General features: G+C 32.7%; 1 protein-coding gene across 1 annotated transcript in view; it reads right to left on the bottom strand.

The window, feature by feature from the left end:
• The window catches only part of LOC106072301 (nuclear receptor subfamily 2 group E member 1-like), a 56,002-nt gene extending 37,421 nt beyond the window's left edge, over positions 1 to 18,581 (bottom strand). The window contains exons 1-2 of the mRNA XM_056041584.1: positions 18,249 to 18,581; positions 13,512 to 13,745 (exon numbers count right to left, since the gene is read on the bottom strand). Of these exons, the coding sequence (XP_055897559.1) occupies positions 13,512 to 13,745; positions 18,249 to 18,279 (265 nt within the window). The 5' untranslated portion in view covers positions 18,280 to 18,581. The remainder of the gene's footprint in view (positions 1 to 13,511; positions 13,746 to 18,248) is intronic.
• Positions 18,582 to 19,235: the final 654 nt, after the last annotated feature.

Raw genomic sequence — 19,235 nt, 5'->3', positions numbered from 1 at the left:
TGACTTTTTGTGCTCAGACATCAGCTTTGTTTCTCCTGACTTTCTGTGCTCAGACATCAGCTTTGTTTCTCATGACTTTCTGTGCTGAGACATCAGCTTTGTTTCTCATTATTTTCTGTGCTCAGACATCAGTTTTGTTTCTCCTGACTTTCTGTGCTCAGACATCAGCTTTGTTTCTCCTGACTTTCTGTGCTCAGACATCAGCTTTGTTTCTCATGACTTTCTGTGCTCAGACATCAGCTTTGTTTCTCATGACTTTCTGTGCTCAGACATCAGCTTTGTTTCTCATGACTTTCTGTGCTCAGACATCAGCTTTGTTTCTCATGACTTTCTGTGCTCAGACATCAGCTTTGTTTCTCATGACTTTCTGTGCTCAGACATCAGCTTTGTTTTTCATGACTTTCTGTGCTCAGACATCAGCTTTGTTTCTCATGACTTTCTGTGCTCAGACATCAGCTTTGTTTCTTATGACTTTCTGTGCTCAGACATCAGCTTTGTTCCTCATGACTTTCTGTGCTCAGACATCAGCTTTGTTTCTCATGACTTTCTGTGCTCAGACATCAGCTTTGTTTCTCATGACTTTCTGTGCTCAGACATCAGCTTTGTTTCTTATGACTTTCTGTGCTCAGACATCAGCTTTGTTTCTCATGACTTTCTGTGCTCAGACATCAGCTTTGTTTGTCATGACTTTCTATGCTCAGACATCAGTTTTGTTGCTCCTGACTTTCTGTGCTCAGACATCAGCTTTGTTTCTCATGACTTTCTGTGCTCAGACATCAGCTTTGTTTCTCATGACTTTCTGTGCTCAGACATCAGCTTTGTTTGTCATGACTTTCTGTGCTCAGACATCAGCTTTGTTGCTCCTGACTTTCTGTGCTCAGACATCAGTTTTGTTGCTCCTGACTTTCTGTGCTGAGACATCAGCTTTGTTTCTCATGACTTTCTGTGCTCAGACATCAGCTTTGCCATGGTCACATTTTTCTAATAGTTTTTATAAACCTACTGTTGTTAAATAAAGGTCTTTAGAAGTTATTCAAAGCTTATGACTTATGACTCGTGCTTATAAAAAAAACCTCTGACTTCTGAGGTCGGTTCATTTGATGTACAAATGTACTATGTTTTTAGAGTCACTTTCACAACAAGTGTTTGAAATCTGTTGAGAATGATTCTTTGTCTGGTAAAAGTTTTGAAAGTTAAACTAAATTGAATGCTAGACTTAAATATATTTTCTTCACATTTTAGCCATACCCATATGGTGTGTATTACATTTAGAATTTCATTAAAATTTTAAAACAAAGAAAGAATAGTATTAAAATTGGTTTTTCTTACAAGGGAACTTTTGTTTATCAAGATCCTTTAATATATGAATTACGAGTCAAGTATGTAAACACAGTCTCTGATTCTACACACACTGACTTATACACAGTCTATCATTCGACAGACACTGACTTACTCACAGTCTATCATTCGACAGACACTGACTTATGCACAGTCTATCATTCTATACACACTGACTTACACATAGTCTATCCTTCTACACACACTGATTTATACTTAGTTTACCATTCTACACACACTAACTTACACACAGTCTATCATTCTACACACACTGACTGTCCTGTGTACAAGGTGTACAACCCCAACCTGATGTATGATCTTTGGTGAGTGTATTTGTAATCTTTATCAGAGAGAGGCGCAAACAAATCGGTCCACTTTGTCTCCAGGCATCAGCTGTTCTCAGCTCGTTTGTTGAGCACAATTTCACTCAGTGGCGATGATAAAGTCAAATACACACATAGGACCAACCCATCAATCATGATCCAACTCTTTCTTCTTGCCTCTAGGAGCTGACTATCAGCGAACACGTTTTTTGTTCAACTGGCCATGGATAAAATTTTAGAAGATAAGCATTGAGTCCAATGGTATTGTAGCACAAACATAGGCTACGTGCTACGCAGATATCAGCGTCTGTAGGTGACATAGTAGGCTACATTCTAAAACAGCTACAACATATAGAATTCAGTCTAAATACGTGTGTTCTAGTTTACTCTCTATAGACTCTATTTCATACACAATCTCTGCTCTAAACGTCGGACAGTTGTCTATCAAACGTTTCTATCAGACCTAGTTCTATCTAAAACGTCTCTATCAGACCTAGTTCTATCTAAAACGTCTCTATCAGACCTAGTTCTATCTAAAACGTCTATAACAGACCTAGTTCTATCTAAAACGTCTATAACAGACCTAGTTCTATCTAAAACGTCTATATCAGACCTAGTTCTATCTAAAACGTCTCTATCAGACCTAGTTCTATCTAAAACGTCTATAACAGACCTAGTTCTATCTAAAACGTCTATAACAGACCTAGTTCTATCTAAAACGTCTATAACAGACCTAGTTCTATCTAAAACGTCTATAACAGACCTAGTTCTATCTAAAACGTCTATAACAGACCTAGTTCTATCTAAAACGTCTATAACAGACCTAGTTCTATCTAAAACGTCTATAACAGACCTAGTTCTATCTAAAACGTCTATAACAGACCTAGTTCTATCTAAAACGTCTATAACAGACCTAGTTCTATCTAAAATGTCTATAACAGACCTAGTTCTATCTAAAACGTCTATAACAGACCTAGTTCTATCTAAAACGTCTATAACAGACCTAGTTCTATCTAAAACGTCTATAACAGACCTAGTTCTATCTAAAACGTCTATAACAGACCTAGTTCTATCTAAAACGTCTATAACAGACCTAGTTCTATCTAAAACGTCTATAACAGACCTAGTTCTATCTAAAATGTCTATAACAGACCTAGTTCTATCTAAAACGTCTATAACAGACCTAGTTCTATCTAAAACGTCTATAACAGACCTAGTTCTATCTAAAATGTCTATATCAGACCTAGTTCTATCTAAAACGTCTATATCAGACCTAGTTCTATCTAAAACGTCTATAACAGACCTAGTTCTATCTAAAACGTCTATAACAGACCTAGATCTATCTAAAACGTAATGTGGAAGATAGTTTACTATAACATGTTAGGGTGTGGACTTGAATGTTTCTATTCAGTTTCTATTCAGTTTATATTCGGTTTATATTCAGTTTATATTCGGTTTATATTCAGTTTATATTCAGTTTATATTCGGTTTATATTCAGTTTATATTCGGTTTATATTCGGTTAATATTCAGTTTATATTCAGTTTATATTCGGTTTATATTCGGTTTATATTCGGTTTATATTCAGTTTATATTCGGTTTATATTCGGTTAATATTCAGTTTATATTCAGTTTATATTCGGTTTATATTCGGTTTATATTCGGTTTATATTCAGTTTATATTCAGTTTATATTCAGTTTATATTCGGTTTATATTCAGTTTATATTCAGTTTATATTCAGTTTATATTCGGTTTATATTCGGTTTATATTCAGTTTATATTCAGTTTATATTCGGTTTATATTCAGTTTATATTCGGTTTATATTCAGTTTATATTCAGTTTATATTCAGTTTATACTCAGTTTCTATTCAGTTTCTATTCAGTTTCTATTCGGTTTCTATTCAGTTTATATTCAGTTTATATTCAGTTTATATTCAGTTTCTATTCAGTTTCTATTCAGTTTATATTCATTTTATATTCAGTTTCTATTCAGTTTATATTCAATTTTTATTTAGTTTCTATTCAGTTTATATTCAATTTTTATTTAGTTTCTATTCAGTTTCTATTCAGTTTCTATTCAGTTTATATTAAACATAGTCCACTCTATAACATTGGTAGTAAACATATACTAATCTAACTTTTGACAATACAATGCCAGTAGAAAGAAAGACGTGTAGTTTGACAGCCAGGAAGAAACCAGGAGCCAATAGTCAAGAACTAACTCCATCATTTGTAGTATAACAAGAAAAACATTGGAAATGTTTTTTTTTTTTTTTAAAGACAATACTTCGTTTATACAACTTATAGAGCAATATTTTTTTTACCTCTTAGTAACCAATGAAGGTTAGATTAAAAAAAACAAAACAATGGGACATTTTTACACTGACCCATTCCCCCCTTTCCCCCCGAGAAAGAATCCTGGTGAAGTGAATGTATAAATCTACTAGACATTATAATATTAAGTGATAGGTGTTTAGATCTAGACTCGGAACACGATGTGCACAATGTCCCTGAACACGAATTGATTCAACTCTTTCAGGAATGTCGACAGACCCGAAGACGTACAAGTTCAAGAGAAATAGTTTCTCATTCTGGAGCCAAAGTTACATTTCTTTCTTTTTTTTGTATTGATTTCAAAGAGTAGAACCAGTGTGGCCATCGAGCTAGTCATTCTTTTCCCAAGGATATACAGCAAATGTCAAATTTCTAGTAAAATCGTTAAAACCGTTTTCAAGATTCGTTCCAGGTTCCACTAACCCACCCACCCAGAAGTTTACACAATGTTACGAGCAATGTTTTATTAGAATGTGAGAAACCAGACATAATTGCAGGCACAGAAACTTGGCTACATCCTGAAATTTATAATGCAGAAATTTTCAATAGTAATTATGAAATTTTTAGAAAAGATAGGGCTGATAATCATGGAGGAGTTCTTTTAGCAATAAAAAACACTCTTATAGCAGAAGAAATTACCTTACCTAACCCAAAAAATATAGAATCAACATTTTGTAAAATTAATACCACCTCAACATCCCTAATAATAGGCAGCATTTACAGACCACCAAATTCTAGTTTAGAATACATGCAGGAACTATGTAATCAGATTACTACACTTAAAGAGACAAATAAAAATGCAGTTTTTTGGATTATGTGTGATTTCAACCTACCTGATATAAATTGGAAAACACTAACCATAGATAAACACCAAAACCTTAAGGACATAAATGAGCTTTTCATAGAAACTTTACACAACCTAAGTTTAGATCAAATCATTAAAAAGCCAACTAGATTAAACAACACATTAGATCTCTTCTTAACCAACAGACCTGGATTAGTAGTTGATTATGATATTATCCCTGGTCTATCAGACCATGAGATCATAAAAATACACAGTCAGATAAAAGCAGTAGCCAATACAAAACCCAAAAGAAAAATATTACTCTGGAATAAATGTAACCTAACACAACTACACCAAGCTGCATTAAACTTTCAACAAACATTCTTATTAGAAAAAGACATTAACCAACCAGTCGATGACCTCTGGAATTTCATTAAAAACCATCTTAAAAGCATTATAGAAAATCATATACCAACTAAATACACATCAAACAAAATAAATAAATGTTGGTTTAATAATAGACTAAAGAAGCTTTGTAAACAGAAGGAAAACCTATATAGAAAATTTAAAGAAACTAATGCAGAAAGAGTTTACAAAAAGTATATAAAAATTAAACACTTAACCCAAAAAGTAAGCAGACAGCTGCAGAGTGAATACATAAACAATGTAATATCTAAAGATAACAACAAAAACCTATGGTCATACATTAAGTCTAAGAAAATGGAAACAACAGGCGTAGCGCCATTAAAAGATGAACATAACATAATACATAATGATAATGAAACTAAAGCAAACATCCTAAACAAATACTTTGCATCAGCATTCTCAGCCCCAGGAGACAAAGACATATTACTGAATTTGAACCAAGTAGACAACATAGAAGATATAGTAGTACAAGAAAATGGAATTCAAAAACTATTAGCCAACACCAAACCAAATAAAGCTTCTGGACCTGATGGTATTCCAGCTAGATTACTCAAAGAACTAAGTAATGAGCTAGCCCCAGTGTTCAAAATACTCTTTCAGGCTTCTCTTAACCAGGGCAGAGTACCAAAGGACTGGAAAGAAGCTAATGTCACCCCCCTATTTAAAAAAGGAGAAAAATCTGAACCAGGAAACTACAGACCAGTATCACTTACCAGCATCACATGTAAAATCCTAGAACACATAATATGTAGCAACATCATAAACCACTTAGACAAACATAATGTCCTCACACCATACCAACATGGCTTTAGGAAATATAGATCATGTGAAACACAACTAATAGGACTAATTGATGATTTCTCAAAAGGTTTAGATAATAGTGAACAAATAGATGCTATCTTACTAGATTTTTCTAAGGCTTTTGACAAAGTTCACCACCATAGTTTGCTTAAAAAATTAAAATATTTTGGCATTGTTGGTCCATTGCATCAGTGGATTAAAGACTTTCTGATAGGGAGAGAACAAACTGTAATAATAAATGGCTCTAAATCAACACCGATAACAGTAAACTCAGGTGTACCTCAAGGAACAGTCTTGGGTCCACTACTATTTTTAATTTACATAAATGATTTACCAAATTGCATTACTTCAGGAACAAAAGTCAGATTATTTGCAGACGATTGCATAATATATAGAACAATAAAAACAACACAAGACACAGATATTTTACAAAGAGAATTAGATGAATTACAGAAATGGGAATCAAATTGGAGCATGTCTTTCCACCCAGAAAAATGTCAGTTGTTAAGAGTAACAAAAAAACTAAAACAAATTAATTCCACTTATCTTATTCATGGCAAACCAGTAACACAGACTAAAAACGCAAAATACCTAGGTGTTATAATAAATGAAAAACTGTCATGGAATCCACATATTGATGAAACTACAACAAAATCAAACAAAGCATTAGGATTTATTAAAAGAAATTTCTATAAATCAAATAAGAACATAAAACTAAAATGTTATTTAACCTTGGTTAGGCCAATAATAGAATATGCATCCTCTGTTTGGGACCCCTCAACTCAAGAAAACATTAAGAAACTAGAACAGACACAAAATAGAGCAGTGCGATTCATAACAAACGAATATTCACATTTGACTAGAGTAACACCTTTAGTAAAATCACTAAATTTAGAAAGCCTTCAGGACAGAAGGCTCAAAAGTAAAGTAGCAATCATACATAAAACACTGAACCATAATCTTCAAATACAAAAACAAAATTTAATAAAATACTCTGAAAGACACAAAGATAAAGGCACATTCCTCGTCCCATATGCTAGGACAAATTTGTACAAATACTCCTTCTTTCCTAGTGCTATTAGAGCATGGAATGGGTTGCCTGAGCTAGCCAGGAAAACCAGTGACTTGGCAGAATTTAAGTCATTGGTTAATATGCATGACTAAATGCATGACGCGTAGGACGTAATCATCTTCTTTTTTGAAGTAACGTCTGTATTATATAAGAAGAAGAAGCGCAATAGAGGCATTGTAAAAAAGCACGCATCAACCAAGCAATGAGTGTTAAGTAATTTACCCAACAATTTCTATTCTAATTGACTTGTGTTTCATGCAAGTCCACATTAACTGCCGGTCAGGCTGTGGGTTTGGTTTCTAATTGACGCCATTGGATTTCTTAGGGCGTTTTTGTTTCTAATAGTGATCAAATATTTTTTTCTTCCAAAATATATATTATATATACACACACACATGAAATTACCAGACTCTAAGATAGAACCACTACATTGAGTTGATTCTATAATACAACCACTACATTGAGTTGATTCTATAATACAACCACTACATTGAGTTGATTCTATAATACAACCACTACATTGAGTTGATTCTATAATACAACCACTACATTGAGTTGATTCTATAATACAACCACTACATTGAGTTGATTCTATAATACAACCACTACATTGAGTTGATTCTATAATACAACCACTACATTGAGTTGATTCTATAATACAACCACTACATTGAGTTGATTCTATAATACAACCACTACATTGAGTTGATTCTATAATACAACCACTACATTGAGTTGATTCTATAATACAACCACTACATTGAGTTGATTCTATAATACAACCACTACATTGAGTTGATTCTATAATACAACCTCTACATTGAGTTGATTCTATAATACAACCACTACATTGAGTTGATTCTATGATACAACCACTACATTGAGTTGATTCTATGATACAACCTCTACATTGAGTTGATTCTATAATACAACCACTACATTGAGTTGATTCTATAATACAACCTCTACATTGAGTTGATTCTATAATACAACCACTACATTGAATTGATTCTATAATACAACCACTACATTGAGTTGATTCTATAATACAACCTCTACATTGAGTTGATTCTATAATACAACCACTACATTGAGTTGATTCTATAATACAACCACTACATTGAGTTGATTCTATAATACAACCTCTACATTGAGTTGATTCTATAATACAACCACTACATTGAGTTGATTCTATAATACAACCACTACATTGAGTTGATTCTATGATACAACCTCTACATTGAGTTGATTCTATAATACAACCACTACATTGAGTTGATTCTATAATACAACCTCTACATTGAGTTGATTCTATAATACAACCACTACATTGAGTTGATTCTATAATACAACCACTACATTGAGTTGATTCTATAATACAACCACTACATTGAGTTGATTCTATAATACAACCACTACATTGAGTTGATTCTATAATACAACCACTACATTGAGTTGATTCTATAATACAACCACTACATTGAGTTGATTCTATAATACAACCTCTACATTGAGTTGATTCTATGATACAAACACTACCTTGAGCTGACTACCTTATCTCTGCTGGTCAAGTCACGTGAGTTTCACACCATATCATTGTCAGAGCGAACAAGGGAGATAAGAGATTCTAAATCTCGGAAGCTCTTCAAGCCAAACGGATAAATTTCGTTCGTCATAATTTGTAAACATGGCGGGAAAATGACTGATACTGACTCCTTCCAGAGAAGAGTTTGTTTCCGCTATTATCTCCCCACTTGATTGATTTCAAGGGCTAGACAAACAGGCGGATACTAGAAAGAATCTGATTGAGTCAGTTTGCCTTTCTTCCCCCTTCACTTCTTATAACTTGTAAAACTATTTTACCTTATATGAAGAGTATTTTATCTCTTTCAATTCACAGTATAAGTTTTGTTCCCGCTTTATATTTAACGGTTTCGTGTCTGTCAATCTAAAGAAGAATTCAATGAAAGCTAATATGTCTATGCATACACTCTACATCCGGCGCACTGATCGGTCTGCACGCGCCCACACCACATTTTGATTGGACCCACTTGAGCTTTGTTTAGTTTCCGAGTAATCTGCTCTTGGCTTTTCAAACAGAGCTTGGGAGTCCAGCAGGTGGCGCTCTGGTTTTGTTCGTAACCTGAGTAGTGTAGTTGGCATGAATGACTTTGTCATGCTCTCGTGAGAAGTACACTAACGGGTTCACCCTCCCCTTTTTTCCCCCTCTAAATCAACTGGTGAACTCTGTGAGTTATCAGATGGTTAATGAGAACATTTGCTATGTGACTTTTGGCTGTCAAAGATTTTTAAAAAATCGTTTGAAAGAAGTTTTCGAAATGGTTGTTCTAATTAGTCGAGACATTCAACATTTGTAGGCCAGGCTTCAGAAGAACAAGAAAAGAAGCTAGTTCATTATATAATAATAATAATAATAATAATAATAAGTGTGGAAAAGCGAGTGAGTCAATTGAACACGTAATGGCAAGATGTTCAGCATTATAAGAATTTGCCTACCTAGGTCGCCCTAACCAAGTTGTAAAATTAATACACCAACACTTGGCTTTGACACATAATTCGATTAATAAGAATGTGATGTGTATGTTTGAAGAGATGTGTATGTTTGAAGTGATGTTTGTTTAGTCATCAGTTGTAAAGACATTTTTTGGAGGCTTTATCAAAAACTTTTGTTCAGTTGAGCTTCTCCTCTATAACTGAAGTCATTAATTTGGGAACTACTTTACTAAACATAAACTGGTGAATTACTTGTAGGAATTGTGTTCCAATTGTGTTTCTATGTCCTAGCTCGTTCTCTTTGAATAATCTGTTTGTACAAGAAATCTGGTGGAATGGGACAACGGGTTCATAGATTCAACAAGCGACAAGTTTGTTTCTTGCTTTTCCTGGATCAAGTTGAAGTGAATATGAAATGGTAAGAACTGGAACATTCTAGACCGAAATGTGGAACAAACAGGAACTGAGCCTTTATCATGGGAGGTATAACTAACGTTTTCAATTATTTCCATCAAGTTGTCACAAAGTGAGTGCTTTGGATCACCTTGAACTTCGCCCAACACACAATTCCACATGATGGGAACTAAACTAATTTTTTTTAGTTAAACTAAAACTAAGTTTGAACTAAAAAAAAGTAATTAAACTTTTAGTTAATGACAAATTGAAAAAAATAGTTAAACTAAACTAAGTAACTTTAGTTAAACTTTTACTAACTATTTTGACCTTTTTAAAGGACGAAACAGCCAAACATGAAAAATATAAAGCACAACCAATCTCTTTAACAAAATGTAATAAACATTTATTTGTGCACATGAAAAAAGATTTAAATGTCGTTATGGGATAGATGTAGATCTTAATAGAATCACTAGAATTAGAATGATACTATTATAGAAAGAAATTAGAAGTAATTGTCCAAGTTCTAATATAAGTTACCTTTAGAAGTAATGATAAAACAGCATGTTGACTCTCTAACTAACTCTAGATTCTAGAATATTGTGGATCTAATATCTTCTATATAATCTGGATCTAGAATTAGATCTAGTTACTAGACCTAGATCAAATAATTAATATTTTAATCTAAAAATAATCTAAGAAATACTAGTTACTACTACTACTAGAATCTAGATAGAGTCTAGTCTAGTAGCTATCTTAGTAACTCTAGATCTAGAGATTTAAGATTATTATAATTATGATTATAACTAGGTAAGGGTTTTTAGATCTATAATCTATATACTCTAGTAGATTATACTAGATCTAGATCGTAGATATAAGTATAATTATAATAGAAGTAGATGTAGAATTGTAGATCTAGTCTAGATTTAGTTAATTTAGTATTAGATCTAGTATAGTGACGACTATTATTAGTATTATAGTCACTATAGATCTATCATCTATGCATCTTAGGTCTTAGTATAATAAGTAATCTAGATATATCTAGATCTAATCTAGACTCTAATTCTAGAAACGTAGAATCTCTAAACTAATAGATCTAGTCTAATAAAGTAAAGTAATATTTAATATAGATTTCAATTAATAGATCTATATTATTGACTTATAATTTTAAATTTACATCTAGATCTAAGACTAAGACTACTAAGAGTTAGACTCTACTTAAGACTAAGAGACTAAAATAATTAAATATAGACTATTATGACTATAGATCTAATAGTAGTAATAAACTAATATTAATAGACTAGACGTCACTAAACTCTAACTCTAGATCTAGTAAAAAGTTTTAAAATAAAAAGAGTCGACATTTCTTTTAGATCTATAGTCAGTATAGTAAAGCAAAATTCTTTGCCTGCAGCTATACAGGAACACACTGGTGTTTAATAAAAAGCAGCAAAATGTAGATCTATAGAAGCAAGGAATTATCAGTATTTATCAAGCAGCGAAACTTGCTAGAAATATAATGAACACGTTTATTTTTCTCGCCTTTCAAATACCTTGAATTGGCAGGAATAGCGACCATTATAGGGTAAAGGTCAAAAGGTTTTCTAATTACATGTGCACCCTCTAGTTTATTCTCCTCTCCATTATTCATTATATATGTTCTCCAAATTACATAGATCTAAATACTTATTGGTATGTATGTTAAAAAAGTTTGTAAAATTTGTAATTAAACTTTTTAGTTTGTAACTAAAAAAAATTAATTAAACTAGGATTTTAACTAAACTTTTTTTTAAAAATTAAACTTTGGCCTTAACTATTTTTTTTTAGTTAAACTAAAAGTTAGCAACTTTTTAGTTAACTTTTGCCCATCACTATAAACTAGATCCAAAATATAGAATATATCTAGATCTAGACAAGATCTAGATTTCTAGACTAGATCTAGATATAGTCTAGATCTAGATCTACATCTTGATCTGGATCTAGACTTGATATAGATAGAAATAGAATCTATAGAACTAAAATCTAGGACTAAAATTCAGACTAAAGCTAGAATTGTGATGTAGGCTAGAACTAGATTTCTAGACTAGTTCTATATCTAGATCTAATTTAGATCTGGATCTAGATTCTTGATCTGGATATGACTCTTGATCTGGATCTAGACTTTTGGTCTAGATTTAGATCTCGATTTAGAATCAGACTAGGTCTAGATTTAGACTTCGTGTAGATTTAGACTAAATAGACTCTAGATCAAGATCCAGAACTAAATCTATAGTCTAATCTAGACTAGAATCTAGACTAGATCTAGAAATTTAGTAATAGAATGTAGATGTATTAGGCTAGTTCTAGGTCAATATTATGATCAGGATTGTTATTTAAACTTACAATTGAAACGAAGTTCGTATTTAATTATTTTTTTTGAAAACAACATTTGAATCAGTATTCTATTCCATGAGATAGTTAATAAATGGGAAATCTATTTTATAATGATCCATTGATACTTTTTCAATTGTGATCTTAGATGCAATTTTGTTCTTACCAATGCGCGAATCTATGAATGAAGCTTGATTTATATACGAAGAAGCCTGTAAACTTTTTAATAAGACTTACTTCCCCTGAAGTTTTTATTTAAAAGTGTTGTAATTTTTAAAATCTGCTTGCATCTATAATTTTTTAAATTAGATGGTTCGCTTTCGGAAAAGAAAAAAGTAGCCGTTGCATCAGAACTTTAAATGATCTAAAATATCATGATGTCCGATTGTCATTTTCTCTTCTAGTTTCTGGGATCTAAACGAGACGGACGGACAGACAGGCCTCACAAAACTAATATCGTTTTTCCCCTTTCGGGGGCCGCTAAAAAAACGTATATTATAGCAGCTCGCTATATTTTATTTAAATTATGCTATTTTTTTTTCGCATTGACCGACACTTTATTCTTAAAATTTTACACACGACACTGTACTAGCAACACGTTACTAGCAACACTTTACTAGCGACATTTTACTCTCGACATTGTACTTGCGACACTTTACTCTTGTCTCTGAAATTGTTCTGACAGACTTCTCTTGACTATTGACATCTTACATTCAACATTTTTTGTTCAACTAAAAATGTTCAGTTTGATAGAGGCACTTCTCAACTGATCATCACTCAACTCTTCAGTCTTGTATAAAATCTTGAGATTTGTTCCTATGTTGTATGTTTACGTTCAAGGGTTAAAAAAGGTCAATTCTTTGAATGAAATGTCACATGTCATATATGACTACATTTGTTATGCTCATACAAAGAAGTTTGTGTTCGTACAAAGAAGGCTGTGTTCGTACAAAAAGGTTGACCGATAGTTAACTTTTGTTTCACCATTTAAAAAACAAACAATTGAAGAAACTAAATTCCTACTCCTGAAAAAACAAATACTGGCAAAAGTTTTGATCTAACATTTCTGGTGAACACTTGAAAATAAATGGATTGATTCTAGAGTGTTAAGACTGGCGAACATTGAGAGAGAACTCAACACACAGTTGTACTTACAGTTTCTGTTCATGTTGACTGACAGACATTTTTGAAAGCGACATGCCTGACATTGATTTCTTCGGACAGGGTCCACTACACAGGTGCCATTCTCTTTACAAATATACTCCAAGTTACGACGTATGCTTCTCTTAAAGAAACCTCGGCATCCATCACAACTTTTCACACCATAGTGTCTACCTGAGGCACGGTCACCACACACAAGGCATACGTCATGATGTTTCTCTTCGTTACCTAGGAAACAACAGGTAAGTAGAGATTACCTTAGTTAAAATGTAAGGAAAATAAATTTGCATATAAAAAAAAGTATTTAGTCTCGGCAGTGGATTTTCTTTTGTTCTCAAGTGTGTATCCCGCGACCTTTGTGCGTGATCTCCAGCTGTCTGGTTCTGGGCCCGTACGTTCTAACAAACACACATTGCACGTGGTGAGGATAGAAGAGAAGTTCACTAAAACCAGTAGAAGTTCACTAAAACCAGTAGAAGTTCACTTAAACCAGTAGAAATTCACTAAAACCATTAGAAGTTCACTAAAGCCAGTAGAAGTTCACTAAAGCCAGTAGACGTTCACTAAAACCAGTAGAAGTTCACTTAAACCAGTAGAAGTTCACTTAAACCAGTAGAAGTTCACTAAAACCAGTTCTATCCGTTGTACCGTTCCCCAGCGGGGACATACGGGCGGTGATGGTCCTTCCACGATATCCTTCGTTCTATTCTATGTATTATTGATATCAGGAGAGTTTCCCCGGCCTTCGCATAAGAAGAGGAACTCAAGAAGCCGTGTCTCATGAAAGACGGGTGTAAATAAATGATCCCCCGGGGGCAGGTAGGTCGGTGAAGAGACAACTTCCCATCCTGGCCACGGGGTAAATTCCTTTCTTGGGTCAAAGGTTAATTAAAGGGATTAATATTTGGACACTTCGACGATGTCTTTAATGCGATCGGGGGGGGGGGAACCTTTGTATTCCCACCAGAACTAGATTGTATTCTTACCAGAACTAGATAGTATTTCCCATGCGCATGAAGGAATGAATTTTTTTTAATTCAAATAGACAGCATTCGTATGAAATCAATTTTTCCCTATAGAAATCAACTTTCTGGTTTAGTAATTTAACGTACATCTGAACATATCTGTTGAAACAAACTTAGACATGTCTTCCTAGCTCTCATCAGTGAAGTCAGCAGACTTAGAATCTTAATCACATGATATGTAGACCTCTCACCATTGGATAAGATTTCAATATTACAAAGAGATACACAGTCCAATAGGCACTTTTTTTTTTTTTTTTTTACATTTTTTTATTATCAGAACTTTATTTTTTCAAAAGTTAAGCTGCAACTGTTTTTTCTAAATACAAATTGATTAAGGAATTTCACTAATCATTGAGCCGTCGTGACAATCGTCAGCCATTTACTAGAATCTATTTTTAAATTTCACTCATTTGTATTGTTGTTTAGTATATTGCAATATTAGCAGATGGTAGAACTATTTCATTCCTGTTTTATATTTATTGTTCCAAGCTTCAGTTGAAAGAAAGTTGTTCAGGTTTGAGATGAACTCCTCACATTCTTGTGACATTATTTCCTTTGTCCTATTGCTATCAATACATTTCTCTGACATGAACTCATTTCTCTGAATTCAAATATTACGACATCTTTTAGTCGGCTCCATTCACATGTTATTTCTAAATGCTGAGAAATATAAATTGCAACATTTCATCTAAGTAACAAAATGATATTTACATTTTAATATTTCTTTTTTTTTTTGTTTAACTTGCTATTGACTACTTTTTAATTTGCATATTTTTTTAAGAATATCAAGACTCGAACTGCACCCTCCCGTACAGTCTCTAGATTTACTAAAACGTTGACTTATATTTCTAAGTACAACACTTGTGTTCAGTCACCATTGACTTTTGTTCCCAAGAAAATTGTGAGTCAATAGTTCATTACAATGTTAGTGTTATACATTGTTTCCTTTCAATAAATGCAAACTAGAACATTGGTTAAAATACAATCTAATCTAATTTTGTAATACAACTGAGGGCACTATGCTAGAAAGCTTATTTTTAATTATTTCGCTGAGTATTTAAGCTCTACGCTGTCATTTTAAATGTCACGGGTTCGAGCCCGAAAAGAGTGATGGCGTATGTGAAATGACTTCGTCGAGTTCTGAAAGACTTCTGTCTGACACACGACACACTTCAAGTTTTGGTCTCACGAAATATTCTCAAATTGTTGCGCCTGACAGGACACATTCTCAAATTGTTGCGCCTGACAGGACACATTCTCAAATAGTTGTGCCTGACAGGACACATTCTAAAATAGTTGTGCCTGACAGGACACATTCTAAAATTGTTGGACCTGACTGGACACATTCTCAAATTGTTACGCCTGACGGGAAGCATTCTCAAATTGTTACGCCTGACAGACACATTCTGAAATTGTTGGCCTAGAAACATTTTTTTTGGAATACGACATGAAATATCGAATATTATTATTTTATATGAGAAACATTATTTAAATACATCTTTAGCGGCCCCTGAAGAAAAATGTCGCTATTGATTTTGTGCAGTGTGTGTGTTCAGCCTAGATCTCAATGACTAAAAGCGCTATTAAACATTAAAACTGTGTTAGGAAATAGCGGCTAATTGGAAATGAAATCTAACTTTTAAATATGCAGACTTTCATTTTATATTCGCACAAAACTTAAAAAAAATATTTAATAGATAGTTAGTTTAATTAAATAGTTATATGTAATGATTGTTATTAAATAGTTCTATGCAATTAGTGTTATTAAATAATTGTATGTAATTAATGTTATTAAATAATTTAATGTAATTAGTGTTATTAAATAGTTATTTGCAAACCACAATGCCTACATCTATATGATAATGTACACTCTTTAAGTAACTTTGAGACTTTTCTTTGGTACCTATGGCCATCATTCAGAGAGGTTACTTTCGTTTCTATAATAACAATAAAAAAAATAATGCTTTTGACATTTTCCTTTAAATGGCATTTTGTTTTCTGACCACCCCCCCCCCCACATACTAGTACAGTAGTTATGTTTTATTTTAGACATTTTATTTATTGACAATTCTACTAGAGACATAGTGCAGTAGTTATGTTTTATTTTAGACATTTTATTTATTGACAATTCTACTTGAGACATAGTGCAGTAGTTATGTTTTATTTTAGACATTTTATTTATTGACAATTCTACTTGAGACATAGTGCAGTAGTTATGTTTTATTTTAGACATTTTATTTATTGACAATTCTACTTGAGACATAGTGCAGTAGTTATGTTTTGTTTTAGACATTTTATTTATTGACAATTCTACTTGAGACATAGTGCAGTAGTTATGTTTTATTTTAGACATTTTATTTATTGAAAATTCTACTTGAGACATAGTGCAGTAGTTATGTTTTGTTTTAGACATTTTATTTATTGACAATTCTACTTGAGACATAGTGCAGTAGTTATGTTTTATTTTAGACATTTTATTTATTGACAATTCTACTTGAGACATAGTGCAGTAGTTATGTTTTATTTTAGACATTTTATTTATTGACAATTCTACTTGAGACATAGTGCAGTAGTTATGTTTTATTTTAGACATTTTATTTATTGACAATTCTACTAGAGACATAGTGCAGTAGTTATGTTTTATTTTAGACATTTTATTTATTGACAATTCTACTTGAGACATAGTACAGTAGTTATGTTTTATTTTAGACATTTTATTTATTGACAATTCTACTTGAGACATAGTGCAGTAGTTATGTTTTATTTTAGACATTTTATTTATTGACAATTCTACTTGAGACATAGTGCAGTAGTTATGTAAGTTTTGTTTTAGACATTTTATTTATTTACAATTCTACTTGAGACATAGTGCAGTAGTTATGTTTTATTTTAGACATTTTATTTATTGACAATTCTACTTGAGACATAGTGCAGTAGTTATGTTTTGTTTTAGACATTTTATTTATTGACAATTCTACTTGAGACATAGTGCAGTACAGACATACTTTATCTAAACATGAAAAGTGTTATTGAAATCAATTGTTACCATTTCCTTTGTCCTGTTTAAGCCTATCCAAACATTTTGAGAATCTTGTTTAAACATTATAATAGTGCATAAGTGCATTAACCATTCATAATAGAAACTAGGCAAACGGGCATATTTCCCCCCCCCAGATGTATGGCGGCAGGCTATTTACTTTTTTTTCAAACACAAGATCCCACTTCCATTTGTTGCCTCAATTTGACGTCCGAAAGACCAAACAGTTATGTCCACCTTACGTCCGAAAGACCAAACAGTTATGTCCACCAATTTGCTTTTACAAATAGTGCGTTTTAGGTTAAATGGAGGCCTACTTATTAGTGTACATGTCTGTGTGTCTTATTAGCTCTATCTATCGTTGATACGGAGTGTAGGAGACTTACAGAAGTGAATTAAAGTTGAACTCACTAGATTTTATTTTGTAGAAACTACACCAAATGTAGCTTATATTCCTAATGTGTTGGGTTTATTCTATGTAATGTTATCTTCTCTACTTAAAGGGCTGACTATTGTAGGATAAAGGTTTTACTATACAAATATTAAATACTATGTAAATATTATTTTTAAAAAATCCCTCTCAAGACTAGTTAAGTTATACTAACTTGAATACTCCATGTATTGATGCCTGGTGCCGTGTCTGTTGTATTAGTTGTAACAGCAACTTACCTTCCGATTTGTCACCAACTCTTGCACTCATTATCAAAAGAAATCTTCAAATTGGAAAATTTGTTAACTACACACATACACTGCTGAGACACATGTACTTTGAGACACATGTACTATTGAGAGATATGTACTGTTGAGAGACATGTACTATTGAGAGGTATGTACTACGTACTTGATCATGTTCATTTTTCTACGTTGACATATCCCCCAGCCTACTTGTCTATAAATATTTGAGTTTTGAATATTTCGTTATAATTTGATCTAATCCTGTATTAATTAATTAATTATTTATTTTTGTATAAAACATTAAACTATTTCTAAATTGCCACCAAAATGTTAACACGCTTCTTGTCACTTTGTCAACTTTTCCATTTAAATAGATTCTTCGCCCATCGATTACCTTTAATTTATGTTAATTTAACCAGATCGTGTTTCTGGACCAATCAAACGTTTTCTTGTATTAATCGCGCTTCCACTTTTCTCAAACACTTTCTAAGCGTCCACTTCTGACCTGACACGTGATGCCTCCTAATTTAAGACAAAGCTCACGGTTGGCTTCCAGGCGACCAATAGCATCACGCCTACTGATTAGGGACTACACGTGCTATGATCAAACTCTTCGGAACGTTCTGGTGTGAGAGACAGGCTCTGAGCAATTGGTTGATTCGTATTGATGAGTCTGTGGGCTGAAACTTTTTTTGGGGGAAAAACAAAATGTCATATTGATGTTTGTAGATCATAGATTGTTTCTTTATTAGAAATATGTTGTTTTTTTTTAACAAAAATAAATATAGTTTGCGATTCATTTTATATTGATTCGTAGGCTACTTGACATTAATTTTCTACATTTTCAAAGTTTTAGTTGTTTTAAGCTGAAATAATAACCTATGACCTTTAACATTTCCTGTTGTCTTGCAGAAAGTTTAGTTTCGAGGATTCTATAACTCAACTATTTATCACAGTATAAGCTTGTTTGAACATTGAGAA

This window comes from Biomphalaria glabrata, chromosome 9 (genome assembly GCF_947242115.1).
Source record: "Biomphalaria glabrata chromosome 9, xgBioGlab47.1, whole genome shotgun sequence".
Lineage (NCBI taxonomy): Eukaryota > Metazoa > Mollusca > Gastropoda > Planorbidae > Biomphalaria > Biomphalaria glabrata.
This window is presented reverse-complemented; position numbering and strand designations above follow the sequence as displayed.